Source organism: Porcisia hertigi, chromosome 30, assembly GCF_017918235.1.
Source record: "Porcisia hertigi strain C119 chromosome 30, whole genome shotgun sequence".
Taxonomy (NCBI): Eukaryota; Euglenozoa; class Kinetoplastea; order Trypanosomatida; family Trypanosomatidae; genus Porcisia; species Porcisia hertigi.
The window spans coordinates 1214945-1242914 of NC_090589.1; the positions used below are offsets into that span (position 1 = coordinate 1214945).

General features: G+C 56.7%; 9 protein-coding genes across 9 annotated transcripts; all 9 read right to left on the reverse strand.

Moving 5' to 3' along the window:
* Nucleotides 1-1376: 1376 nt before the first annotated feature.
* On the reverse strand, nucleotides 1377-2825 carry JKF63_03077 (uncharacterized protein; the record flags this gene model as incomplete). The annotated part of the gene is made up of 1 exon (XM_067899098.1): nucleotides 1377-2825. The coding sequence occupies one exon, from the start codon at nucleotides 2823-2825 to the stop codon at nucleotides 1377-1379; it is 1449 nt and encodes a 482-aa protein (XP_067755542.1).
* A 2705-nt stretch (nucleotides 2826-5530) lies between these two features.
* On the reverse strand, nucleotides 5531-7555 carry JKF63_03078 (uncharacterized protein; the record flags this gene model as incomplete). Its single annotated transcript, XM_067899099.1, has 1 exon — nucleotides 5531-7555. The coding sequence occupies one exon, from the start codon at nucleotides 7553-7555 to the stop codon at nucleotides 5531-5533; it is 2025 nt and encodes a 674-aa protein (XP_067755543.1).
* A 582-nt stretch (nucleotides 7556-8137) lies between these two features.
* On the reverse strand, nucleotides 8138-9475 carry JKF63_03079 (uncharacterized protein; the record flags this gene model as incomplete). Its single annotated transcript, XM_067899100.1, has 1 exon — nucleotides 8138-9475. The coding sequence occupies one exon, from the start codon at nucleotides 9473-9475 to the stop codon at nucleotides 8138-8140; it is 1338 nt and encodes a 445-aa protein (XP_067755544.1).
* A 2767-nt stretch (nucleotides 9476-12242) lies between these two features.
* Nucleotides 12243-14000, reverse strand: JKF63_03080 (uncharacterized protein; the record flags this gene model as incomplete). The annotated part of the gene is made up of 1 exon (XM_067899101.1): nucleotides 12243-14000. The coding sequence occupies one exon, from the start codon at nucleotides 13998-14000 to the stop codon at nucleotides 12243-12245; it is 1758 nt and encodes a 585-aa protein (XP_067755545.1).
* Nucleotides 14001-15922: 1922 nt separating this feature from the next.
* Nucleotides 15923-17092, reverse strand: JKF63_03081 (uncharacterized protein; the record flags this gene model as incomplete). Its single annotated transcript, XM_067899102.1, has 1 exon — nucleotides 15923-17092. The coding sequence occupies one exon, from the start codon at nucleotides 17090-17092 to the stop codon at nucleotides 15923-15925; it is 1170 nt and encodes a 389-aa protein (XP_067755546.1).
* A 1532-nt stretch (nucleotides 17093-18624) lies between these two features.
* JKF63_03082 (uncharacterized protein) lies at nucleotides 18625-20403 on the reverse strand (the record flags this gene model as incomplete). The annotated part of the gene is made up of 1 exon (XM_067899103.1): nucleotides 18625-20403. The coding sequence occupies one exon, from the start codon at nucleotides 20401-20403 to the stop codon at nucleotides 18625-18627; it is 1779 nt and encodes a 592-aa protein (XP_067755547.1).
* Nucleotides 20404-21177: 774 nt separating this feature from the next.
* Nucleotides 21178-21753, reverse strand: JKF63_03083 (uncharacterized protein; the record flags this gene model as incomplete). The annotated part of the gene is made up of 1 exon (XM_067899104.1): nucleotides 21178-21753. The coding sequence occupies one exon, from the start codon at nucleotides 21751-21753 to the stop codon at nucleotides 21178-21180; it is 576 nt and encodes a 191-aa protein (XP_067755548.1).
* A 1247-nt stretch (nucleotides 21754-23000) lies between these two features.
* Nucleotides 23001-24050, reverse strand: JKF63_03084 (uncharacterized protein; the record flags this gene model as incomplete). Its single annotated transcript, XM_067899105.1, has 1 exon — nucleotides 23001-24050. One exon carries the CDS (start codon nucleotides 24048-24050, stop codon nucleotides 23001-23003), a length of 1050 nt encoding a protein of 349 aa, XP_067755549.1.
* Nucleotides 24051-25767: 1717 nt separating this feature from the next.
* On the reverse strand, nucleotides 25768-26442 carry JKF63_03085 (uncharacterized protein; the record flags this gene model as incomplete). Its single annotated transcript, XM_067899106.1, has 1 exon — nucleotides 25768-26442. The coding sequence occupies one exon, from the start codon at nucleotides 26440-26442 to the stop codon at nucleotides 25768-25770; it is 675 nt and encodes a 224-aa protein (XP_067755550.1).
* Between the last annotated feature and the right edge of the window lie 1528 nt (nucleotides 26443-27970).

Consider the following 27970-nt stretch of genomic DNA (forward strand, 5'->3'; position numbering starts at 1 on the left):
GGAGGTGCACCACATGGGCGTCGGGTGCGATGCGCGCCTTCATCCACGCAGGCAGCGCCCAGCGTCCCACACGCTCGAGAGCGGAAGCGGTGGTGTCTGTCCCGCGGCCGGTAGCAGAGGGCGGTGTACGCGCGTGCCGGGCAAGCCTCAAGGAGGTCAGTGGCCAGCGTCGGAGCGACGGCCCTCGGCTACCCTCTCTTTAGGCACCGCCTGTGCGCCGTTCTCCCCTCCCCCTCCCCCGCCTTCTCCTCCTCCCCACTTCACCTCTGCTGCACCAGCCCACTGCCCTTCATGTGGTGGTGTGCACACGCTTTCTGCGTTGCACTCCGGCAGGGGCGCGATGGGACGTGCTCACCTCTCACGTTTCCGGCATCGGCGTCTCATTGGACACCCGGCGGGATGCGGGGGATGCCGCATATTCTGCTCACTGCGCTGACAGCCACGCACCGTGGTGCGTGTTGCAGGACGGCGTTGCTGTCTTGGGTGGGAGAGGGTTGAGGGGGCGTGCTGTCCCCATTCTCACATCTCGTCGATGACACAGTGGAGGGAAGGTGCCTGGTTGGCTTGCCGGCGTGCGCCACAACGAGGGGGAGGGGGGTGGGCCCTCGCTATAGGGGGTTCCTGACAGCGAGGGTAACACCCACCCTCTCCCGTAGCCGTTGCCGCACCCCATTGACCGGAACGGGTGTCTGCGCTTGTGTGAAGCGGCGCGGGCTCGTGTGTGCGCCCACATGTGGCTGTGCGCGAAGAGCTGTTTTGCTTCCACCGCGTCGCCTCTGCTGTTAATGCGGGGGGGGGCGGGGCGGAAGCCCAGGGAGATGAAATGCACTACAGATCGGTGCGGTGCCATACGAACTCCCCGTCCCCTCCCTTCCCCTTGTGGAGCACAAACTTGTGTGGCGAAGTCGAACTGCCGCACCAACCGAGACCTCATTTGGTGTTGCGCATCCTACTGCGATTCTGCAGAGCAAAGCGCACTCTGGGTGCGGGGCCACACTCGACACCACCGCTGACGTGGCGAAAAATGAAAACAAAAGAGCCGCCTGATGCGCACAGTTGCGGAGCGGTCGCCATGATGCGCAGGGGGCTGACGCATTCGTCGTCATGAAGACGTCTTCTGCACAGGGCCAGGGCAGGCGGCCAGCTTTAGGTTCTCTCCACGGGGCAGTTGACAGAGCCGTGGTCAACACAGTAGGCGATGACCGCGATCCTCAGAAGAGCAACTTTAAAAGTTCATCACGAGCAAACGCATACATTCGTTTAGTGGAATGCAGGAGAGGAGGCGGGCCTGGGGAGTAAAAGAGAAACAGCGGCTTTGGCCCCCCCCCCCCTCCCCTCCCCTCCCCCTCCCCACACACACCTCATTTGCCTCCCTTCTAGCTCTCAGAGTCGCTCATCGACCACGGAAGTTTTGCTTCGAAGGAGCTTTCGCCACTGTCATCAGCGATGCTGTCAGGGCGCAGAGAGCCCTCACGTGCTGAGGCGCTCAGCTTGACGGGGCTGCTCTCACGGGCATACCCTACTTTTTGGGTGGCTGACGTGGTGGTGTCCGCTATGGTCGTCTTCCTGGATGGCACCTCATCTGTCACAGGCAAGCTCGGCTCCGCAGACTGTGTCGGTAGCGAGGGGGATGAGACTACACCATCAGTGTTTTCAAAATCACCAGGTGGTCGGTTAACGAAGGCTTCGAGAACTGCCCGGACATCGTCGTTACACTGGGCCAGTGCTTGGAAGAGTGCGCCAGTTTTCGAATCCAGCGAGGTCCCTTCAGTGTGCTCGGTGGGGGCAGCGCAGACGTCCGCAATAAGCCGCGACAGCCTTACCTTGTGATATTGGCAGCTGTCGAACACCGAGGCGCCAAGGGTCGTCGACGCCTCTTGTCGCTGCAGCAAATTGCCTAGCAGCTTCACGTTGCTGCTCGCCAGCTGGATCTCTTTTTTGACCAACTTCTCCGTTTCTCGAATCCACGCGAACTTTTCCTGGATGGCTTCATGTTCCCTACGCATATCGCGCCAGTAATTCGTATTGTCCCGGAGAATTACCCTCTGTCCGTCTTCCCTATTGTCCTCGTCGTCGCCGTCATTGCCCCCCTCGTGCTGCACATTCCCATATTCATTCTTCTCGGCCTTTGTTTTTCGATTCGCTGGCGCTGCCATGTCACGCAACGGCTTCGGCAGGCGGGACAGAACTTGCATTAACGTCAAGAGCTGTTCCGCGTTGATGCACTGCTGGTATAAGTCAGTGCGCCATTTCATGTTCAACCAGTAGTCTTCGTCAGAGGTGAAGCGCGGCACAACGTCGGAGCGCACCCGGTAGACCTTATAATTCTCTTGAACGTACTTCACCAGATCCGCGGTCGGTGTGAGTTTACTACCGGCTCTTTCAAGCAGTTCAGAGGCCACATTCGCTGACGCTTCAGAGCCGATTTCCGTTTCTGTGGGCACCGGTGACTCCATTTTTCCTGGCTGCGGCGGAGCTGCGAAAAGTTGTGCGACGGTTGTCTTTATCTCCTCCCACAGCGAGGCATCAGAGCGCAAGATAGTGGGAGTAAGAGCGCAAGTATTTGGGTCGCACAGAGCTGCCTTCACGCACCACACCCACTCTTCCTGACTGCCTGCCCACGCCGTCGGTGGCGTCATGATGTCTGTCAGGCTCAATGTTTGTTCGTTCGATAGGGCAGCTGCGGCGGTCGAGTTTGGGTTGTCCGACACGCTCTCCAGAGCGTCCAGTATGCCTGCTTTGTGGAACATTTCAATGCCCTGGTCGGAAATGTCGTTGACAACGACCGCCGCCGATGTCAGCAAGTCGTTAAAAAGGGAGAACATGCGCACGTGGAATACAGTTTGGTGGGCTTATGTGCACCTGAGACCCGTGAGGGCGAATGAGAGGAGCGGACCAGTCAAACACGCACGTCCGATAAGCGCAAAAAGCATAAAACAAAACAGCGAAGATAGCAGGATGGGCTGAGGAAGGAACTGATAAGGGGGGAGGGGGCGTGCAATGCTGCTTCCAGAGCCAGGACTACCCCCTCAACACCAGCGACTCGGCACGCCACTGGCACCGGTGAGACTACACTTGTTAGTGTGGTGGTCCGGGTGTGGGACACTCCCAGGTGCTAATGCAGCGCGTAGGCCGTGCGTCGAGGCACTTGCGTGAAGAGTTGTACACAGAGGTGCTTCCACTCTTTAAGCACTTTCATTCTTCCGAGAGACGCGACCGTCAACATTGCATTCCACGTGGGTGCTGCCTCCAGCACTCACGGACTCTGTCTCAGAGGTCACCTCACTTCAGATGCACCCATTATGCTCGCTGCCATCTGGGGCAACCCTCGGTGTGTTGCGCTTAACACACCTCAAGAATTTGCGTGTCACGTAAGTAGTACAGCCATTTTCGGTGGCATTCGTACAGAAAAAACATCCCGTCGGTTCCACGCCTTGTGGGTGCCTGAGGCTTTTGCACCTTATAGTGGCGGCTCCTCACGAGCAAGCTGGGGGAGACTGTGTGGTCTCGCCAAACAGTGGGAACTGGGGATTTTTTTGTGTGTGTATACGGCGCATAAATCCTCCCCTCTCATCAAAAAAGAATCGTATAAATTGCGAAAGCACAAAACAACATTTCAATCCATTGATGTCTTTATAGCGGAACAACGAATATGGCAGGCGACAAACTGCAGAAAAAAAACACTATTGGATCGAGGAGATCAACAGAATCCGCATGCCATGCTGAGTTGACGAACGTGTGTGCGTAGGTTCTTGCCAGACTTACATCTGTGTTCATTAGCATTTGTGTGTGCGTGTGGGGAGGGGGGGGGGGGATGAAAGTATGCCCCCCCCCTCCAAAGAGAACACTGTGCATCAACTCTCCTTAAAATGAGGGCCTGTGATGACCGTCAATCTCACAGTGCTTCTGCACCACAACTGGTGCGGGGGAAGGGGGAAGGGGGGGGGGTAGAATGCACGCACCCGGCGACGGGTGTGGTCTCGGTCCTTCGGCTGTGAGCAACAGTATATTGCGGCTTATAGTAGTGCGCACTGTAGCTGGTCACGTGCGCCTCTCAACGGTTGTGCTGGTCCCCAGTCCGCGTGCATAAAGGACCGGGCCCACCCTCCCACCCCAACCCCACGCCCGCGCCGCTTCACACAAGCGCAGACACCCGTTCCGGTCAATGGGGTGCGGCAACGGCTACGGGAGAGGGTGGGTGTTACCCTCGCTGTCAGGAACCCCCTATAGCGAGGGCCCACCCCCTCCCCCTCGTTGTGGCGCACGCCGGCAAGCCAACCAGGCACCTTCCCTCCACCGTGTCATCGACGAGATGTGAGAGTGGGGACAGCACGCCCCCCTCAACCCTCTCCCACCCAAGACAGCAACGCCGTCCTGCAACCCGCACCACGGTGCGAGGCTGTCAGCGCAGTGTGCAGACACACACACACAGTCGAGTACGGTTTGTGCGGTAGGCCACGAGAAGGGCGCGAGAATATTAATGGGGATCGAAAGGGGAAGACGGGCGAGGCACAAGGGTGATCGCAGCGAGATGCTGGGGGAGGGGCCCCAGCAGATGTGCACTACATTCGCACCGTGCTCTGCCATGTGGCTAACCTAGTTCACACCAGAAAATCCATAGATTTTGTGCGTTGAGGTCCCCGGCATTGTTCAAAGACGCCACCATCGCGATTACTGCAGCGATGACGGTTCAGCGCAGTGTGGAGCCGAGGTGGAGGTAAAGGGGGGTTGGGGTGGGGTGGGGGGAGAGGGAAGGGAGCACTACAAGCCCGCAAGAGACGGCTCCGAGCCGTAGAGCGCAGCCGATGAGAATTGGCGCGCGGCAACGTCGACGGATGTCCTCATGATTTTCACCCACGCACAGAACTCCCCCGAGAAGCGATTCACTTCGACATTAATCGAATACGGCATCGTTGGGGGGGGGGGGGGGCGGCGGCTCAGGCGCCTTACTACTTGGTGGCTGGCATATCTCACCGGAGGGGCCCTCCGGTGCGGCTGAAGACATGAATAGTGGCGAGGCGCGGGGAAAGTAGAGACGGGGGGAGGAGGAGAGACGATGGCAGACATTACATCGTAGGTGAAGAGAAGTCAAGATGGGGGGGCACAAGGCTCGGTGGAGGCACGTACTCCACTCGTGTGCGCTGGCCTGAGTGTGTTGTGGTGCATATTGCAGCGCACACTGTCTTTTTGAAGCGTAGTTGGCTAGGCTTTGAGAGTGACGCTGTCTCGACGTGTGCGTGTGTGTTTGTGTGTTCTGGTGCCGAAAGTCTCTCCCTCTGGAGCCTTTTTGAATTTTAGTTCCCGCGCCATTGACTTCTGCAGTGGTGTGTGTGTGTGTGTGTGATTAGCGGTGCTCCGTATTACACGTGAGATCACACAGGGAGCAGAGGAAGGAGATTGGGGAGGGGGGAAGGGTGTCTTGCTGTCGTGCGACGTACTGTGAAGCTCGACATTGGAGAGGGCTTGCGACTGGCGCCGACATGAGACGCTTTCCAGTTGTGTCACCCCAAGCATTCGGCACTGGCCACAGCTAGCGCGACTGGAGGAGGCGTAGAGCAAAGGCGTCCACCGTTGGACTGATTGTTCGCGTCACCTTGCGCACCATCATGCGATCATGGGGTGTGCGAGAGCGCCGTGGAATGCCTTGCAAAAACGCGAGCGATAGCTCCCACTGGCCTTGAAGTGATGCGGCCCAGAGTCCCAGGCGTTGGCTGTAGTTATCCAGCGGCAACCCATCCTGGCGCATGGCGTCGAGAACCTCAATTACCTGACTCCACTTGCCAGCCGAGACGCATGCTTTGACGGCGATGCGGTGGGCAAGAGGTGGAACCACCGTGCGCGGCTGTGAAAGCTTCGCCGTGTCATAGATACGCAATGCTGCTTCCCATTGCCGCGCTGCCACGCAGGCTTGTATAACAGCGCACAGGGAGAGCGGGTGCGGGTTAGCGCGGATATCGCGGAGCTGGTAGTCGAAGAGGCGCGTCGCGAACTCCCACTGCGCACCTTTGACACATGCGAAGAGTAGTGCCATAGAAGTTTGCGCTGGGAGCAAATGCGCGCCGTTGTCTATGAGCGCCGCGCCGACCGAGAGCGCCGCCTCCCACTGCCCTGATTGCTCGCAGAGCGTCACCAGCTCCGTCATACCGGCAGTCAGTGAGGCTTCATCCGCTTTGGACATCCACGAAAGTGCCTCCAGTGCCTTTTGCCACTGCTGAATCGCAGTAAAGGAACGCAGCAGCATGTGATAAGTGGAACTAATAGCGAGGCTGTCGATGAATCCCTCTTTGACAGACATGTCGTAGACCGCTGCCGCCTCGCGCCACGCGCCAGCCTGGTCACACTGCGTCAACAATATGGCAATGGTTCGCTCGTTCGGCTTTACATCGGAGGCGCGCGCCATATGCAGCAGCCGCAGCGACGTTTCCCACCCGGGTGATACCTCCATGAGTTGACAGAAGAAGTCCGCATCGGTGGGCAGCAGTTGCACGGTTTCCTGGGTACGGTAGAGGCACTGCAGCATGTGCAGGCACGTCTCCCACTGCCGCAGCGTGGCAGTTTGCATGATAAGCTGCTGCACAAGAACAGGATTTGTGAGTACGCCATGGGCAAGTCCCGACTCAAACAGTCGCCGTGCCTGCTCTGTTGCACCGCTCGCGGCGAGATACGGCACGAGCACGCCGAGAGAATAGACCTCGCCACACGGGAGATGCTGCTCGGCGTCTTGCGCCACCATCAATGCAGCGGACCAACTGCCGTGCTCTTCAGCCAAAACACGAATCGCGTTCGTCACATCAAGCGCCCACCCCCGAGTGGCGCAGTGCTGGAGAACCGAGTTCACGTTGTTTGGCTGCAAAAGGGAGGAGAGAAAAAGCGGTGCTGGTGGCTGTGGCAGATACTCAGAGAAATGCAGTGCCTCCTCCCAATAGCCGGTACGCTCCGCGGTGTGGCAAAGTACGTGCAGCGACGACGTTTTCACAAGCGTCGGGTCGGTCATCAGACTGTTTTTAGCGAGTCTCCAGAGACGTTGAACGATGGGAGCGCTCGTCGACGCGCCAGTGGTGGTGGAAAATTCATGTGACTGTGAGGCCTCTACACTGTTTTGGTGCACCTGCGTTTCTGCTGTTGCCCCAAGCCCAGGCTGGACATCACCTTGCGACACAAAGCTGGTGCGCAACACGGCTTGGGCAGCTGCATTGGCAAAGGAGTGGGCCTGCGCACGCTGGTACCGCGCGTAACGGGCAAAGTTCACGACATCACTGTCACCGCACGACACCGCTAAGGCCGGAGAGGAGGACATAGACGAAGAGATGGTGGTGGAGGGGGACAGCGCTGATGTCGAGTTTGCCGTTGCTGCGGCAAACATGGACGACGTTCCGGCCGAATGGAGACCACTGCGACGCACGCCGTGTCTTGGGTTTGAGGCGATCGCTGTTATTCTGCGGTCCTCCTGCAGCGTTTCACTAAAGACACGCCGCAGCACGCCACAGCAAGCGTTCACATCGCCCGCAACCACCGCCTGAGCCAGAAGCGCCGCCAGACCACCACCTGCTTTCATGGCCACTCAGAAAACTTTACAAGTAGAGGAGGTGGAAGAGGAAAACCATATAAAATCACACCCATCGAGGAGGAGAAAAGGGAAAGGGGGTGCACGGGGAGGGGGGCGTGATAGTTGCAAAAAGACCAGCAGTCCAGGAAGATGGTCGAATCCAGCATGAACCAAGGCAGATGCCGCTCTCGTCTGCTCGCTTGTTTCTGTTTGTGTGTGTGTATGCGTGCGCGCGCGCCACATGCACTTATTTTTTTCTTTTTTTTTGCCACTTCCTGTTTGGTGCTGTGACTTAGATGAATTGGGGTGGTGCAACGACGGCCCCCGCGCGACACGTGCATCTCGGCGCGCAGGTCTGTTTTTGTGTGAAGGTGTAAAAACTGCACTCGGCAAATACCCGTTTCACCTGTGTGCGCGCCGACGCGTGGCAAGGGCCGTACACAACAACAACGACGATCCCTCGATGTACGCACGCTGAACTTCCTTGCATTCTCTCTCCGTAGAGGTGTTCATGAGTGTGATTGTACCCAAATTTTCGCTCAACCCAACGCATCACGACGCCGGTTCCACATTCACTGCCCCCGCAAGAACTCATGGGGATAACTCCCCGCCAGTTTCTTCGGGCGCGCCACGCATGGCTAGCGACTCCTGCTTCGAGAGCGGTGGGCAGAGTGTCTTCGCCCCATCCTCCACGAGCTTCAGCATCGCATCTACGTTGTTCTCATACATTGCGCCCATCTGCTCTACCATATTCTTCAGCTGCCGCAGCACTGTGTCCTGCAACAGGTTGGTGTCTGCCTCAATGCCTAGCTTGGCCCACTCACCCTCGACGACCAGCTGAGCTGCAAGATCCTCGGCGGCCGGAGCACCAAGGAGAGGAAAGAGGCGCAACAGTGGTACAACATGATCCGTGCGCCACTGCTGCCGCGCCATGTCCGGGGAGGTGTACAGGTACTGGCAGCGGTACTTCAAGGCGGGGAACAACGCTTGCTGGACGCACACCGCAGTGGCAAGGTCAGCTGGCATCGTCGAGGTCGTTGGCTGTGGGTCGAGGCCGCTGTGACGTGCCCAGTAGAGAGAGGCACGCTGCAGGTACAGGGGGTGCGACACCACCTTTCGGAAGACATGTCCCCACAGTGCGCGAGTAAAGAACTTGTCTGCTGGCTGCCCGGACACCCGCTCACCGATGAAACGATACAGGGCTGTAACGTCGACAGGGCGGAGCTTCTCAACGGCGCCGACCTTGATGTAATCGGGGGGAATGATGCGTTGCAATAGCTTTTGATCTTTCTTCCCCAGCGTTGCACCTGCGCCCCGCTGGGCAGCGCTGTTGCCGCCAAAGAACATGGCCGCCAGCTCCTTTGCCTTCGCCTCCAGCACTTCCCGCGGCAGAAAAGCGCGGGCTTGCATTTCAGCATCCGGTATTCCAGCGACGTCCTCCTCCACAACACGCATCATGCATAGATAGTCATGTGCCTCGAGTGGGGCGTCAGGGTTTAGTTCACGACGCTGCGGCACCCTGCATGCTTTTTTCGCCTGCTGAAGAAGATGCAGTTCGTATTGCAGGCGAGGTGTAATAGCCACGTTTACCTTTTCGAGGGATGTGAGTAGCGCACCGTCGGCCACTTTGGCCGCTTTCCCAGTCTCAATCAGCGTCAGCTGGCGATCCACCAGCTCGTCGTACAACTGCCTCCTAGCGTAGTAGACATGAGTGTAGCGCAGCAGCAGCTCCGGGTCACACGAAGCGAGGTCGAGCTCGAGAAACTCGCTCGCCTGCTCCTTCACGTGCTTGCGTGATGCGTACCACGGAAATACCGACTGCACCTGACGCAGAAAGCGCTGTTCAACGGAGAGGTTTGGCAAGGTGCCCAAAAAGACGCGGTAGTTCGTCGTCGCGACATCGCCGCACAGACCCGGGAACAGCGACATACGTGATGACAAGGTACGCTTTTCTGTCCGAGTTGAGTGAGGGACAACAGGGCCGGCGAGCACAGTTTTGCTTGGGTAAATTTTTTGTCTCCCAAGATTGATCGCGTTTCCTTTCACGTGTGCTCCCCCCCCCCTTTTCAGCAACTCGGGAAAAAAAAGGGAGGGTAAAACATATACACTCGCGCGCACAAGACAGAGAAGGTGGGGAGGGTGAGAGGGAGAGGGAGAGAGGGAAAACGTGAGGTGTGTGTGTGTGTGTGTGTGTGTTTTGGGGGGGGGGCGACAATAGTGGCCCACGCCGTTTTGAGTCCCACAAACAACAGAAAGGAAAAGCTTTGTCCAATGAGGGTGAATCCGTTTTTTTTTATGGACACATAATTGCAACGTCTGCTGCCTACGGGCAAATGAGAGGGTCCATGCGGCGCTGCCGCTCGGGGGACTCTGGGATGGTTTCTCCTGTTCTTCTTTTGCTTTGTGTACCTATCCTCCCTTCACGTGCCTCGCAGCGCACCAGGTGACACCGATACATGTGTGCCTCGCCCTTCATCATGTTTATAGGGAGAAAAAAAGGAGGGGAATACAGTGATATGCATCGAGAATGAACAAGGAAGATGTGGAGGAGGCCAGTGGTGAGGAGAAACCAATAACCTTCGTACAACGCTAGGTGGAAACGGATAAGCAACTGGGCAACACCGATACATGCCCTAGACGACTTGCCAGTTGATTCTCCACAAAGTTGTCCTTATGCAACCAGTTTCACCCTCAACAATGCCTGTGCCGGTTCCCTTGATCTACCCTGTCATCTTTTGCTTTCCTCTGCCAAACACTGCGCCATCTCTTCCCGCCTGAGTGACAATCACACACATCTTTATGTAGACTACAGAGTGTGCGGCAGGTGCTTGCCTGCCGGCATCACACCCACAATCACGCACACACACACACACACCCACGCTATTATGCATTGACATATCCAATTGGTGGGAAAACATGCGTCTTTCTTCCAAACCGTGCTTTTCTACCACAGAGCAGGTTCACAAGTATAATACAAACACACACACCAGCCTCCGTGGACCTATCTGTTGAAGCAATACAGCGACCTCATGATCGTCCAGGGCAGACTGTCCTCCCCCTCCCCCCTCTCTCTCATCGAACCGGGTCATCCGGCTAGTGGGCCCTTCCTCCTGGCTTGGCGTGCTTTCTTTCCTCCAATGCCCGCTGCAGGAGGTGCACCACATGGGCGTCGGGTGCGATGCGCGCTTTCATCCACGCAGGCAGCGCCCAGCGTCCCACACGTTCGAGAGCGGAAGCGGTAGTGTCTGTCCCGCGGCCGGTGGCAGAGGGCGGTGTACGCGCGTGCCGGGCAAGTCTCAAGGAGGTCAGTGGCCAGCGTCGGAGCGACGGCCCTCGGCTACCCTCTCTTTAAGCACCGCCTGTGCGCCGTTTCCCCCCCTCCCCACTTCACCTCTGCCGCACCAGCCCACTGCCCTTCATGTGGTGGTGTGCACACGCTCTCCGCGTTGCACTCCGGCAGGGGCGTGATGGGACGTGCTCCCCTCTCACGTTTCCGGCATCGGCGTCTCGTTGGCCCGCCCGGCCGGATGCGGGGGATGCCGCATATTCTGCACACTGCGCTGACAGCCACGCACCGTGGTGCGTGTTGCAGGACGGCGTTGTTGTCTTGGGTGGGAGAGGGTTGAGGGGGCGTGCTGTCCCCATTCTCACATCTCGTCGATGACACAGTGGAGGGAAGGTGCCTGGTTGGCTTGCCGGCGTGCGCCACAACGAGGGGGGGAGGGGGTGGGCCCTCGCTATAGGGGGTTCCTGACAGCGAGGGTAACACCCACCCTCTCCCGTAGCCGTTGCCGCACCCCATTGACCGGAACGGGTGTCTGCGCTTGTGTGAAGCGGTGCGGGCGTGGGGTTGGGGTGGGAGGGTGGGCCCGGTCTTTTATGCACGTGGACTGGGGACCAGCACAACCGTTGAGAGGCGCACGTGACCAGCTACAGTGCGCACTACTATAAGCCGCAATATACTGTTGCTCACAGCCGAAGGACCGAGACCACACCCGTCGCCGGGTGCGTGCATTCTACCCCCCCCTTCCCCCGCACCAGTTGTGGAAGAGAGCATCCTTTTTTCGGGATTGCGGAGGAGAACTACGGAGTCGGACAGGAAACAACTGCGAGAGAAAAAAAGCGAACACATCACACAGCAACCTCTATTTCCTAAAATATTTTCCCGCCAGATCCCTTCCTCCCTCCCCCCAAAATTGGATATAAAATATATCCATATACCTTTTTTTTTTGCGGTGGTGGTGGTGGTGCGTATGCGTAGCTTCTTTTAGTGGTGAATGCTGCGGTTGCATCTGTTATCGCCTTCGAAGTGCAACGTGTGCCGTTCAGTTTCTCTGCAACGCTTCATTGGTGCAGTGCCTCCCTGAAAAGTAAAAACACAGTCGACGAAGTAACACACACACACACGAATCGAATGCCGCAAAAATTACGAATTTGGCGAAAGGAGAGCGGGTCCACTTTTCCCTGGGTTACTCCCTCTGACGTTACCCCAGTCTTACGCGCGCATGTAGGACGACCGGAGGTGTGGCTCGTTTACCGATTGCACAGCGCTGGCTGTCTTTTGTGGTGTGTACGCGTTAGTGTTGCTGTTTTCTTTTTGCCGAGCTCCAGGGCGCCGGGGCTTCGTTTCGTTGCCGACATTGCTGGTGCGGTGGGCAGCGCTTCATCAGTCGCTTGCGTTCTCTGGGTGTGCCGCCTATGACGTCTTCTTGTCCGCGTGTTTGGATTGCTGGATAGTGAACAACTTGATGGCTGAGGTCACCATGCACGGCAGACGACCATAGATCACCTGAGAGAGGTTTTCCATGAAGGTAAAGGCGGCAGGGCTGATGGGATACTGCAGAATAGGTGGGATGGTCGTCTTCACGCCGGGGACGCGGTCTGTTGTCGAGGCACGCACGATACAGGTGCCACGCAAACCCTCGCGACCAGCGAAGCGGTCAAAGCCGCTGATCTTCACGCCACCAAACGGCAGCGATTGGCAGAGGTAGTTGATGCCAAAGTCGTTGATGTTCACCATGCCAGTGCGGATGCGATCGGCGATGGCCTGTGCGCGCGGGATATCGGCACTGAAAACGCTGGAGCCCAGACCGTAGGCACAGGCGTTGACCATTTCTACCGCTTCCTTGTCTGTCGTGAACTTCATGACAACCATCACCGGCCCGAAGACCTCCTCCTGAGCAATCGGCATGTCCGGTGTGACGCCGGTCAGGATGGTGGCCGGGTAGAAATTGTCGCTCGTCGTCTTGCCGCCGCAGACGAGAGTGGCGCCCGCCTTCACTGTGTCGTCGATGAGCTGTTGGATTTTGGGGATGGCCATCTTACCCATTGTCATGGCGCCCAGGTCGTGCTGGCCTTTCGAGGCGGGACCCTGGGTGAGGGCGCGTGTCAGGCGAGTAACCTCGAGCACCAGCTTGTCGTGGATTTTCTCGTGGACCAGAATACGCTCGAGGCCGACGCAGTTCTGTCCGCAGTTCTGGAAGTTGCCACGCATCACCACCGGAACCACCTGGTCTAGGTCCGCATCCTCACAAATGATAGCGGGGTCCTTGCCACCGAGCTCGAGCACCACCGGTGTCAAAGTCGCAGCAGCGTTGCGCATAATTATCTTGCCAACCCCGGGAGACCCGATGAAGGTGAGCTTGTCTACCAACGACACGACAGCCTCGCCCGTCTCCGCGAAGCCGGTGAGGAAAGACACGAGGTCTGGCGAGTAGCCCAACTGGCGCAGGCCGTCCTTGACGATAGACTCGTAGTAGGAGGCGTAGTAGGACGAGTACTCTGACACTTTCCCGACAAAAGCGTTACCGGCGAAGAGGGCAGAGATCATGGGACCATAGATGTTGTGGAAGGGGTAGTTCCACGAGACGACGGCGCCGATGACGCCGAAGGGCACGTAGCGCACGCTGGCGCGCTTGTGGATGGTCATGAGACCGACGTCGCGTACTTCCTCCTGGAGCACCTCCTCACCTTGCGTCGCCGTCCAGCGCAGTTTCTCGAACGTGGTCAGCATCTCACCCAGTGCACCATCCATCATCGTCTTGCCGCATTCCACACAGGCCGTCTTGCAGATGAACTCCTGATGGGCGAGGATGTAATCCATGAGGGCAAAAAGTAGTTTGCGCCTGGTGGAGAAGGGAGTGAGGGCCCACACCTGCTGTGCTTTGCGGGCCCGCTCCACCACCTCGCGCACTTCCGCCGGGGTAAAGACCTTCACTGTGCCAATTGGGACATTCGTTCCCTTGTCGTAACACTGAATCTTGCCCTCACCGGCAGAGCGGGGGTTGAGAAGTTCTGCAGCCGGAGCTGCCGTAAAGTTCACCTCCGGCAACGGCACCTGAATCTTTGGTGCGGTGTAGCGGTCAAAGGTCTGTACCATACAGGCCCAGAGCCACTTGAAGATGGCGTAGGCACGCACGACAAGGTCGGCAATGAGCACCCAACACAGAAACATTGTTTTGTGTAAAAGCTTGATTTTGTTGTTGTATGTGTGCGGATGGTGTGGAGGGGGGGGGGGGGGGGGAGAAGGGAAACGAAGAGAAAAGGAAGAGCGGAATCGACAGAGGATCAAAAGTAACAGCAACAACTACTAAGTACAGGATAGGTTGAATGAGGAGGTCGTCTGACGCTCCCCTTCCTCCCCCGCTGCGCGCGCACACAGTAATAGCGTAGAGGCGAACCAGAAGGACGACAGGAATAGACCAACAACACACCCGGAGAAAAAGAAGCGAAGGAGAGGCCTCTGAGGCAAGGGAGTGAAAGGGGAAAAAAAAAGATGCTATGACAGAGTGAATGTATGAAGGAAGAGCTACCTACTGAAAAAAGAAAACATATTTGTGTGGTGCTCGGGGCGAGTAGAGTTGCCATATGTAGACGCATGAAGTAGACGGAGCGCGCGCGTGTGCGGGGCACGTGCGCATGCGCACGTTGAATCGTAAGTGATAGTTGAAAGTATAGACCGATTTGAACGATGAGAAACACAAAGAAAACGGAAGGGCCAAGGAGTTCATATCTCGTCGCGATTGCAGAAACGGACGTGGTGGAATGGACACACACACACACACACAGACACACACATATATTAGCGCTCACGTACGCTTTCGATGGGGTACCAAGCGAGGAATAACACAGCGCACGCCTTTTCTGTTTTTGAAACCGATCAGACTAAGACTGTAATCCGGTTGCTCCCCCCTCCCAAAAAAAAAACTTCTGCCCACCATCTGAGGTCGGGCCTGCAGTGATTATAGACAAGGCACTTGATTCTAGGGGCTCCACCGCACTGCACGACAATTACAGGAGAGGAGGGGGTGGGGGAGGGTGGGTGCAACACGCTCTCGGCTTCTTTACTCGTGTGTCCCTCTCGTTTTATTCTCTTCGGTACTGCTCCTGGAATGAACAGGCGCGTCTGTGAGGCTCACACGCCACGAAGCTCTGTGTAAAGACTTTACAACGACCAAACAAGGAAGCTCACCCGGGTAGGTAGATGTACGTATATATTCCTTTCTGTGGCCGTGTCATGGCATCTTTTGTTTGTTATGGACCACTTCTCCCCACTTTCCCAGTTGTTTTCAAAAAAATTTTTTTGAGACATGCACGGAGCTGAGGGAGGGAAAAGGACGTGCGCTCCATCTCTCCCCAGAAAAGGGATACACACACGCAGGAGGAACCGCCTTTGGTCAACAACAACAGGTGAGCGCAAGCCTTCAGGGTGAGGTAAGTTGCATCTCCGTCCTCTCCATCTCTACTGTGTGTGTGCACGCGCGCTCTTATATCAAAGTCCCGCCACCCTCATTCAACTGTCACCACCGAAAACATTATGCCGCAATCTTTCCTCGTGAATACCGGGCAAGAAACAGGGAGGGGGGGGGGACGGCAGCTGAATGGGCGGGTACCGTGACAGACGGAGGTCACGTGATTCGGAGAGATGCCCGGTTGGGTTTGCGGGCAGGTGAGATTGGCGGCTGCCTTCCCCACCCCACCCCACCCCCCCCCACCCCTCCGCGCACGCACGGGTACCAAAAAGAGAAGAGAGGAGGAGAGGGAGAGCGGGGGGGGGGGGGAGGGGGGGGCGGCGGCATGCCGTGGCGAGTGTCGTCTCCTCCACTTCCATTTTTCCGAGGGATACCTGCAGAAAGAATCAACCTCTTGAGTGACATCGTGGAAACAGCGAGCAAAGGGGAAAAGAGAGATGTCGGAGCATAGCCTCACCATCTCCACCAAAACACACCCACACAGACATACCCATATGCACGCACTGTACATTAGAGACGACCGCAGGTGTGACTCTCTGCCAGGGGTCATGGTGAGCGTATTGTAGGGTTTGTGTGCGTGCGAGTGGGCACACGTGGGAGTCTACAGCGTTTCACCGACGGTACTCTATTTCTTCTCCCTTTTGTAGTGTTCCACCTCGTCCCAGATAGCGCGACGCAGTTGGTACTCGGAAACCTCGGCGTGCATGTCGAAACCGAGGTCTAGATCTGGAGGTGCTGGGTAAGAATCGCAGTCTGGTCCACCAACACTGGCGAAGAAAGGGTGCGCGAGCGCTTCCTGCGCTGTGATGCGCTTGCTTGGCTCGAAGGCCAGCATCTTCGTGACCAAATCCAGTCCATCCTTTGGCAGTTTTGACAACAGTTGCGGAAGAGGCCGGGTGCCCTTATACTTCTTTGCGATCTCGTTCATGTTGGCCAACCCAGCGCTGCTGCTGCTGCGTTCGATGAAGCCGACCCCCGTGATTGGAACACTAGAGAGAACAAACTGAAGCTGGTGAATGTAGTCACGGCCGGCAAACAGCGGCCGTTGCATGGCGTACTCGGCCATGACACAGCCGACTGCCCAAATATCGATTGGATAGCTGTACGAACACATAAGCAGCAGCTCAGGTGGCCGGTACCACCGAGTTACGACGTAGTCGGTCAAGTCGAGCGGCTCAGTCATATTATGGAGGCCAGCACGCGCTAAGCCAAAGTCGCAAACAATCGCCTCTTCTGCATCTTTCTCGTCACGCAACAGTATGTTGCTGGGCTTGATGTCGCGGTGCACCATGCCCATAGAGTGCATGTCAGCGAGACACCGAAGCACCCGCACGCTGATGCGACGCAGCATGTCCATTGACTCGCACTTGTTCTGGCGAATTATTGTGAAGAGGTCGACGTCGTACAGATCCGTCACCATGTACAGGTCTCGAAATTCCATGATGGGGTCCCGCGGTGGCAGCACACAAATCAGTCGAAGAATGTTGCGACACCCACACTCTTTCAGGATGCGCAGGAGGAGTATTTCCCGCCAGATGCGGCGGCCATCGATCAAGTCCTCAAAGACGCGACTCACACGCTTAATTGCCACTTCTTGAAACGTGCGGTCATCTAACGCAGCACACACCACGCCGTATGCACCGTGCCCGATCACGCTTGTCAGAGTGTAGGTGTCATCGATGTCGAAGCTTTGCCCACGCACGCGGTACACTTTTCGTCCTCGCTGTGTTGAGATGAGTTGCACTGCGTTTGAGGAAGAGCTAAAGCTGCCGTTGCCGCCTGGGTTGGTTGTCATCTTGAAAGATTACTGCAGAGCACCGAGACTGGCCTCCGGGACGACGTGAGAGATGCTCAATGCGGAGACACACACACACACACGCAACAAAGAGAAGGAAAAAACGTTCAAGATGCAATAAGGGAAACACACACACACACACAAATAATGATGCGCGCAACACGGTTCGTGCTCGGGCCTGCGGAGGCAAAGCTCGATCGGGTCGGATATAAAAGCGAAAAAAATGTTGTTCGCCAGTGATGGAGGCAGGAGGCAGGTGGGGGGTCAAAAAATGGCGTGCGAGAGACCAGTGCTGAACGATAAGAAGCGGTGAAAGTACCCAAGGGGATGGGTGTATGGAGTGAGCCTCCGAGTTTTCTCGAGAGTCGGTCCAAGGATTTGAGCTCGTGTATTCAGATTACCAGGTGCGGGGCTGTGTAAAGAAAGAGTGAGACCCCTACCGGGAAGAACTCAGAGGTGAGTCGCGCAGCTGTTCCCCAGCGTAGGTGAGAACATGGAAGAGGCCAAAGGAGAGGATGAAGCGGAGGGAAGGGCTCGTCCTCTTATGACGCTTTTGTCGGTATATATGCCTGTCCGCTATGAGTTCTCTCTCTCGTGTTTTTGTGGTTGGTGACTTGTGTGGGAGATTGAGAAGGGAAGAAAGCGGGATTGAGAGAGGGGACACACATCCGCAGGGGGGGGGGGGGGGGGGAGGGGAGGGGGCAAGAGAGAGAGAGTGGGGGTGAAGTGCAACAATCTGCAACAGGGCCACCCAAAGAGGAATACCAACACACACACACACACACACAATGAGTGAAGTGCCGCCTTTACGCGCCCCTTTCTTTCCTTTTTGTTACGCAGTTCACTTTCTCTACCTCGATGTTAACGCGAGGGGAAAAGAGAGTGACGGAAACTCCCCCGTGTACTGTTGTCGGAGATGTGTGCGCAGGTGTGTGTTCTACAGGAGCTCTCCACTGATCAACTTGGATCGCTCCACCACAACGCCGTCTGGTTCAGTTTTTTTTTTTTGTGTGTGTGTGTGTGTGTGCATACGCACACTCGCGCCCCCGACGTTCCGTTTGCGCATGCAGACTGGTTATTATCCACCAAGGCAAAACTCCAATGCATCTATGTGTCGGTGGGGCTCTCGCTTCCCTCCTTTCGGTATTCCCCTGACATTGCACCCCGGGAAAAAGAAAGAGAGGGGGGGGGGCACAGTGACGACACAGGGGCGTAGTAAGCGAGAGAGCAGGTTTACTCACACTGCACATGAGCAGGCGTATTCACTGTGGCTTACATCTGCGCCAAGTTGCAGCACCGGGACACACTGGCATTTACGCCCTCTCCCCTCTCTCATGGAGAGCGAGGGGGTGGTGGTGGTGGTGGGGGGGCGAAGGCGAAGCGGTGACGACGCAGCTTGAGTCTTTAGTCTTCAGACTAGGCTGACCAATAGGGTGTTCTTGCTGCTGCTGCTACTCTCAGTGGTGGCGGCGCGTGGGTTGGCACTCTCTAGTGAGCGAAAGAAAGAAACGGAGGACGATAGGGCCCCTGTTTCAGGGGCGCTCAGGGCCCACTTGAAAGCCGTGCGTTTCGCTACGATGCCGGGAGCGGAGCTCCTGAGAGAGCACCCGCACGTGTTCCAGGGTTTGGCTCATCTCTTGCTCCTGCGATACGCGACTGTTCAGGAGTGCTCGCTGTGCTGCCGCAATCGTCTGTGACTGCAACTGCAGCGTGGCCACCATGGTGAGTCTCTCTTGCTGCAGCTGTGCCACCTCAGCTGAGGCTTGACGTAGTTGCTGCTGCCACTCCTTCTCCTTACGCTGGAACTCTGCAACAAGAGCCGTGTTCTCTTGCTGGAGAAGTTTCTGTTCCCAGGCGGGCGGAGCAGTCGCAGGGGGGCTAGGTGCTGCGACGCTGGTGGCTGTGGCGGGTTGCAGACGCAGAGACGGCCTAGGGGAGGTAACATCCCCGCTAGCGTTCCCCTTCGTGATGGGCGCCACTTGGCTGCTGGACGCTGTCAGAGACTGCCGAAGTTCCAAAAGACGGACTTTCTCTTCGGCAAATCTCTGCGCTTTGAGCGCGTTCCCAAGTGCCTTTTGAAGCTGCGATACCATGGAGCTCGATGTATCATTCCTCGAGAGACTGTTGTGGCTGTGCTCTTGCTGCTGGAAGGATTGCAGCAGGTTCTTCGATACGGCTCGACCGTTCACCGTGGACTTGTTCAGCGACTCCGAAAAGACCGTGTTATCATCGCCGCGTCGCTGCGCACTCTCGAGCTCCGCGCGGAGAGACAGCATCTCATCTCGATGCACGCAAAGCTGATCTGCAAGCACGTCTTCGGTAGCTCGTTGCGCGGCTCGAGCGCCTTCCAGTTCTTTTCGTAGCATCTCCATCTGCACTACAGAACCCGTTTCACCGTCTCCTGTGACGGTGACAGGACCACGTGAGGGAGGGGACGAACGCTGCTCCTGTTGCTCAGTCCACTCCCGCGCCAGGGCCGCCAAAAAGACTTTATATTCCCCGTCCGTATGGGCCAAGGCATCCAGCAAAGCACTCATCTGAAGAGGCGCTGCGCCGCTGTGATCACCAGCGATCATCCGCTGCGCCCGTTCCGCATCCAGCGCAAGTGGGGCTGAGAAAGAGGAGAGAGACTCTCGCACTTGGCGCATCTCAGCTATCGTTTCCAGCATTTCCTCGACCGACATGGTTTCGTCCAGATACAGAAAAACGTGTCGGCGACACGCCAGCAGCAACGCTGCCATGTGTGCCGTCGAAAGGTGAGGGCTCACCAGTACCACACAGGTCTTGTTTCCCGGGCACTTGAAGATGGCGAGTGAGATGATGCGCAGCGTGCGCAGCAATTCGTCAACCGCTTCGGGGGCGTCACTTGCACGGAGCGTCTCACACGCCACGGCACCGTCGTCGAGGGCGAAGAGAAGACACTCTTCGTACTGCAGCGAAGCTGGGCTGGTGCCATTGTGCTTTGGGGCTCGCGTCATCACAGGCCCAAAGGCGACCTGGGGATCATCCAGAGACGAACGACGACGGGCCTGCTCTCGAATGATGGAGTGGATGACGGCGTCACCGAATCGCCCGCGATGCACCTGAGCGCCCAACAATAGATAGACGGAGTAGCAGTAGGCCGGCGCTGCTGCCATGGAGGTCATCATCGCGGTTGCCACCTTGCTGGGTAGGGCGAGCTCCACGATATCGTCGGCTGCCACGAGTCTCCCGTTCAAAGCTAGGGTCTGCGCATTGACAACGTCCAGCGGCAGATGGTCTGACGTCCGAACGCCGTTCAAGCACAGCGAGGTGAGGAAGCGGCTCATCATATGCGCATTGCCGAATGCTGCTTTCCCCCCTTCCCCCTTCACTGTTTGATGATACGCTATTCGCGCGTGCGTGTATGTGGGTGCTCTGTGAGGCACACACGTGGGAGGGGACAAAGGTAGTTACGAGGAAGGCCCATAGCAGACCTCTTAATCCGCAGTTACGGCATGGGGGAAAAAAAAAGAAACGATGGGAGGCAAAGGTAGGTGAGGCGCAGGCGCAGTTAACAGTACGAGAGACCCCGCGGACAGTTAGGCGACATACGCACGCGTGGGATGAAGCAGACGAAGGGAGGGCGGCAGCCGAGTTGCGTCTCGCACAAGAACGCCGTTCAGAGCACTGTGCGACGTCCCACTCTGCCTTTTTCTTTCTTCTCCGGAAGCGAGTGTTCCTTTTACGGGCGATCCTGCGGCAATGGCACCGTTGACGTGCTCGCCTTTGTTTTCTTTGCGGTGGCTCTGTTTTCCGTCGAGGCGGCGCGCATGGATGTGCAGACACTGTACACCGAAGGGGGCGCGGGTGACTGTGACAAGGTACGCGTGGGCGGCAGGGAGCATTACATTTTTGAAGCCAAGAACAGACGAGATAAGGGCAACTCGGGTGGGTGCAGGGAAATCTCTCTTTGTGTGTGTGTGTGCGTCTTGGGAGGGGGGGGGGGAGGGGCGAAGATGCTACGCACAGACTCGAGACGAGAACAGAAAGTAGGTGGTCGAGTAGCAGACAATGCAACTCACAGTCACCGGGGATGCAGTAACTTGCTATTCATGATGAATCAGTTAGAACGGCGCCTCGAAGACCACGTCGAAGGGCGGTGGGCCGATGAAGGCGATCCAGCAAGCCGCCTTGCTGATCTGACGCACGGCCCACCAAAACTCGTCCGTCTGAATTCCCTCCAGCGCGCTTGCGCCGATCCGCGCCAGAATGCGGTTCGGAAACAAGTCAGGGTTGTCCTTGACCGAGTCTACGAGATTTTCAGCGACGCCGATGAGCTCCTCTTTCACCCATGCATCTTGAATGACGTCGCGCACAATGAAGGTACGCAGCGCTGCGCGCGTGGGGGTGTCATCTGTCAATTCGTGCTTGAAGAACTCCTTCAAGTGGTCCACCGCAACGGGGTGAGTGAGGATCTGCAATCCAAACCTGCGCAGCTGGGATAGCACTTCCGAATCGTGGAGAGACTTATCGACGACTTCTCCTGAAAGAGCGATGGCGGCCAACTGCACGAGCTTCTCATTTCGGGCTGGATGTTGACGGAGGTACGTCTTGTGGACATAGTTGCCGCCCAGTCCAGCTCCACAAATGCCGACTGCTGCAAGACTCCAGCGGACAAGCGAGTTAGCAGAGATTGGCATACCCAATCAATTTCTGCTGGGCAACGCTTGGCTTTCCCCACCTCTATGAACGCGTGTGAGCCTCTGAAAGCGAAGGGAATTGCTGCCTATCATCCACGAGAAGCGAGCAGGAGTGCGCGGAGCTCGCACACTTGCTGTGAGCGCCCAGGTGGTGCGGCTGTAAAAAGCAGGTAATGAGACGAATTAAGCGCGAGGATGCTGTCGCTGGGGCGGTGAATTCTGACGCATGCACGCATTTTTCACAGCAGATATGCCGACCGAAAGGGATCACGTGATAAGTTCAAGTACGTACAACAACAACAAAAAAAACACTACCATTGCAGGGGTATCGATTGGGGGGGGGGGGGATGAGGTGTAGGAGTGTCATCGGAAGAGTTCCCATTAAAGGGGAGTAGACAGAGCATACTGGGAGGCGCCAACCGTGCCAGCGGCTTCATTGACGCGTATGGCCACACAGGTAGACACATACACGGTCATTAGAGAAAATCAAGAGGATGCAGCAGGATTGTTGCCGATCCGTTCCAATGAAGCGTTTTTTTTTTCATTGGTCGTGTTAAAAATTCCTCCTGCACACTGAGTTCAATACAGAGATAGACATATGCATGTAAACACGGGAGGGGAGGGGAATGGGGGGAAGCAGAGAGGCACCACCATTGAAAGCAGAGGGAATGGGGCGCCAGATGCAAAATTAGAGTGGCGGTGACGATTCCCTTTATTACAACCCCATCTGGGGCGACGACGGTAGTTTTTCTCTGCAGTACCTTGTGCGTCCTTGTAGGATCTGTTGGGGGGGGGGGGCTCTGCGGAAGGTAGGAAAGAAGCACCGTCCCTCCCCCCCCCCTCCACACGCACACACAAACACCTAGCCGAAACAGTCAAAAAGACATGGTACCCGACACAAGGAAAGGGTGCGCGGGGGGGGGGGGCGCCGCTGGATAGCAAAAATCAAAAATGCAGCAATAAAATACAGCTGAGACGCAACCAAGAGAGTGAGAGAGAGAGCGAGGAAAAACATACGCGACGCAATACAACCAAACACAAGGGAGGCACAGAACAACACACTGTTGTGTAGGGAAAGGGAATGTACGGGGCAGTGTCATGTCCCCAATCCCCCCTCCCCATTTTCCCCCGCCCGTGCCTTTCCTAAGCTTCTGCTGCTTTTCGTGCTGTCCACAAGCTCATGGCACATGAGGCGCTCAGGACTGGCATCAGTGCCTGACACGCAGAGGGGGGGGGGGCATACACACTCACAAGGGCAAAAAAGGGAGTTTGCCGTCGAAAAGGCTGCTGATTTTGTCACCAATGTACCGCAGCGCATTAGAGCCGGTAAATGTGATGTAGCTCAGTGGATTTTTTCCACCGCTTATCAGCACATGTTTCCTCGCGTCGGTGCCGTAGTACGAGACCAACACTGTCAACTGTAGGTCACGGATTTCCCGTGGGTTACTCAGATAAACGCCGCAGTTCTTTTTCCCTGGGACGTCGCCAATACAGTGGAACACTTTAGAATCTCCCGCCACGCACCTATCTTGGGCGTCGCATGTCGGCACGAAACCCACCTTAGCTGGCTGCACCGCCGTTTCCGCCACCTTCACATTGATCTCTTTATCACAGTAGTTGATGCTCTCGAGTGGTGCGGTGGTGGTCGTCTGCATGGACAAGGACGGATCTGTCACACAGAGGGAGGGATTGTAGTTGGGGTTCGGGATAGTAGACTCAGACGGAGCGGTGGCCCCGATGTAGTTGAAGCGGCCGTTGTGGAGACCTATCTCCAATGACAGCATCGTCACAACGCCCACAGAGTTACGGATCCCCGTTTCTTTAAAGCCGTCCATGGCGACCAACACAGCGCCAGGAGAAAGGCCTACCTGGGGATAAGCAGTGCTGTTCGAGAGGCCAAAGCCGTAGACGGAGAGGTAGCGAGGCTCAAGATTCTTCGAGAGGTGATAATCGGTTGTGTCGTTCCCTTCGCCAGTAGTCTGAAATGAGGTGGCGAGAAAGGGCGCCTCCGCCAATGTGAAGGAAGAGAACTCATCAACAGTTGGGCAGAAGCTGTAGGTGGAAATGTAGTGCTTTTTGCCATCTACAATGAAGTTGTTTTCCCTGCACGTTTGCAGAATGAAACGGAGATTGATGGGGCCCTTGCGCACGCACGCAGGACCGGTTTTATCATATGGTCTGCAAACCGATGATGACATACACTTCCCTGTCGCTTGGGTTGCTTCGCAGAACTGCAGGAGGGTGGCGACCATCACGCAGAGGACGGCGAGCAGCCGTAGCGCGCGAGGCCGTGGCATCGGTGAACAACACGAGCAGGGTCCTCAGATGTGCGTGAGTGTATCAGTGAGCGAAATGTGAAAGGAGGAGAGGGACCCTCAAAGCCGCAGCAGTTGCACAGGACGGCGATGATGCTATCTAGACTAGGGAAGATATAGTGCGCTGAAGTGAGAGACGGAAAGGGAAAATGTGCGAGGAAGGAAGGAGGGAATGGTGGAGGGGGAGGGGGGGGGCGGCAGACAAGGCGTAGCGGGTTTTCAAGTAGTTGGCGCCGCGAAGCGGCGCGGTGAATGCGTGCGTGAACACGTCGGCAGGGATTACGAGATGCGGAAAAGGGTGTGTTGAGGAGAAAGCGATTGCAGGGCTGTGTGAGGGGTGATAATGTACAGAAACGTGCGGCGAAAAAAAAAAGCGAGACTGGGTCTCATCGCGTCGGGAGAGTTAAGGGCAGTTACACTAGGGAAGAGTTGCAGTTGAGGTGAAGAAGAAAGCAAGGTGAGGGGCATTTATTAGGGTGGGTGAGAAAAGTAAAAAAAAAACTGCTTAACATCCCCCCCTCCATGCCCCACCCACTCTTTTCTGCAGCAGTGCAGAGGGGTGGGGGAAGATGGGAAAGAGAATGGGTGCCGATAGACAAGAGGAGCTGAGAAGAGAGCCAGGGAAATTTGCTTAACCCTTGCGTGGATGACCTCCACGTCCTTTTTCCCTCGCAAGTCGGTAGCAGAGAGAGAGAGACGGGGTTCGACGGTGCCGCTACGCTGTGACCTCCTCTTACTCTTTGCTGCCCCTCACGACTTTCTTTCTTGGGTGGAAGGGTAGGTGGCGCAGTGCTCTCATGCCTCCCTCTTTTTTCTCGTGCACATTTGCGGACCTTTGATGTTGTGCTGTTACTTCGACAGCTGCGGTCGACTCCATGGATCCATGCAGTGGAAGACGTGCATGAGCATGCGTGTGTGTGTGGGGGGGGGGGAGGGAGTCACGCACATGCACGTCAAGGCGTCATTGTCGTGTTGAGGAAGGCTAAGTGGTGATGGGGTGGCGGCAGCAGCAGCATGGGTACATCAATCACAAAACGGAAGTGGATAGGTAAAAAGATGCGTTCGGCATGTTGGAGAGAGTCGATGAGGTGTCACAGAGGCGGCATAGCTGCAACGCGGGAATGGCTAGTAAACTCGGCGCACACACACGCAGCTGCGACGGAGAGGTGGAGGAAGCAGTGAAAAGAAGACAGAAGCGCATCTGTTTCACTGAAACCCCAACCACGCGTCGTTCTGGCGTTCAACACTCCTTCACGTGTGTGTATTCACGCTCTAGCAACGACCATGCCACCTCAGCGTTAAGGGAGATCGAAGCCTGACGATCAGCTCTGATTGATATCGCATATGCACACGTCTTGGATTGGAACCCAAGATTCAAAAAAAAAAGAACTCACGTTCACACATGAGCGTATATAGGTAGAGAACTCTACCAGCGTGGTGAGGGCAGAAGTGAAAGCACCGTTCCTACACAGCAGAGAGGAGGCGCGGCGGCGGCGGCGGCGGGGGGGGGGGGGGGGGGGAGGGGGGTAGGAGGACCAGGCGTTCCGCATGGCATAGGTTTGCACAAAACATCGGAAGTGAACAAAGGATTACCACGGAAAACAGTCACGTGCTCCCTCTCCACGGTCCCACCATATATGCGAGGCTTTGTGCTGATGTTGCCTCACTCGTGGGAGGGGGAGGGGGGCGTGCGTCTTCGCTAATGGTGCCCGCCGTCTTCACAGTCGCTTTTCTTGGTGTACGCCGGATGCACCTCGTAGTCCTCCGTGCGCGGGTGCTTCCAGCGGTACCGCTCCGGGTCAAAGACAGCGCGGTACACATTTGGGTCCGGCTCTTTGCCGTCCTGGAATGGGCTGCTGCGTAGCACACCGCCCATGTCGCGGATCGGCTGCCGCAGGTCTTCCTCGGACTCTGGCGTCGTCGCGATCTTCTGTTCCTCCTCGAACCAGTCGTCGTCATTATCCGTGTCGGTTGACATGTTAATGAACTTGAGGCGGCACCACTTGCAGCAGACCACTTTATTGCGTGGGCACTTGATGAAGATGCGTGGGTGCTGGAGGATGAAGTGGCCGTGGCCCATACACCAAATGTGCACCCGATACACCGGTACCGGAGGAATTTCACAGATGATGCCACCGCGGCTCGTGTAGTTCAGCTGCGGGGTTTTGCGCCCGGGTCCGAGGATACCGGGATGGAGACTAGACAATTCGTTGATGCCGGTGTTCCACGTGTATTTGGGGTCCTTAGGGTGCGTGAAGACGAGCTGCTTCTGGTTAGTAACACGGCTGGCGTACTCCAGCGGCATGTACACCGGGGGCCCGTAATAGCCTCGGTTGTCGGAGAAGGTCCACAGTAGCGGGAACGTTCTCTTCATTGTGAAATCTTCGCTATTGTTCAGTGCTACTTGTTGAGGCTACAGATGAAAAAAAGACTGTCCGACAAGCGGCGTCGCACTCCGCTCTGGTGCGAATGAGGGAGGGGGGGTGCAAACAAGGAAAAGGGGATACGCTAAGCTAGTCACGACTACTACACCTAGAGGACGGGAGGGGGGAGGAGAGTTTTACCGTCGCCACCTTCGTTCTTTAGCAGGACACACACACAGACGTATATATATATATATGTATACCTACAGGGTCAGCGGAGAAAAACGTGAAAGGCAGCGGGAGCAGGATGAGGGGAGGGCTGTCAGCGATAGGTGCGTGGCCTCAAAGCCGCGTCTCTGTGTACCCCTTTGTCTACTCGGGTTTCTTTTTTTGATTACTTTCGTCTTTTGGGGTGGGGTGGGGTGGGGGGGGGGGGGGCGTTTGTGTTGGGTGCGCGTTCCCTGTTTCCATGTAAAGATACACGGGCGAGTGTTAAAAAGAGAAAAGCGTGTGGGTGTGTGCGTAGAACAACGGGGAATTCGTCGAGAACAGGTGGGGGGAAGGGGATGGGAGGGAGGGAGGGAGGGAGGGAGGGCGTAGGCAAAGGACCAGAGAGGGATCAAGAAAGGTAGGGCATCTGCGTGTTACACGTTTGCGCAACCTCTACGCCTGCCTGGTGTCTAAGGGCGTGCGCAAAGCTTGCAATTGGACACACGATGGCGTGTGACAAGGGCACATCAGCCAATAAATGTGCACGTGTAGACATTGGATAGAAAGGGTGTGGGGCATCTGCTTCAGAGGAAGGTGAGAAAGAGCAGTGGGCGCAGGGTCCTCGGCAGCAACTGCCAAAAAGTATTTACGCTTAGGCCGGCTCTACGCACCCCACTTTTTTCCACCCTCTGCCACACCACTCTCAACCGTGAGTGTCCACTAACGATACTGAGGTTAATATCGAAGGTCACTCACTTCTTCCGTGGGGGAGAGAGGCGTCTATGCCGCCCCCACTGGGGCAGGGGAAGGGAGATGTTGATTCAACAATTGCGCACCTGCACCTGGGCGAGGTCTCATTAGAGTGCGCCTTTCTTCCCCTTTCTTTACATTGTCTGTTGCGATTCCAAGCATTGTCACGGGTATGTAGAGGGGGGGGGGGGGGGGGAAGGGCGGGAGGAAACATCTGTTGACCAACGAGATACACCCACTCACACAGCTGGTACCGATATGGAAAGCAAAGTCACCCTCACCAATAAAGAACGAGACGAAAGAGGGGAATGGGGGGGGGGGGGGCGGGGTGAGAGGATGCAGCGGCCGTGATCGAGTCAAGGGTCAAGGGCAAAGATAGCTGCACACGCGTGTTACTTTTTCGTTTGAGGCTGCTTGCCGCTGCCGCTGCCACTGCACCTCCCCTCACACACACACACACACAAACACAAACACACAATGGCAGACAGACAAGCCGCAGAAGAAACAGGAATATCCGCGAAGCAAACGTTACTGGGGAAAGACAACGCGTTAATGTCTGAGAAAGGTGTCAAGCGGTAA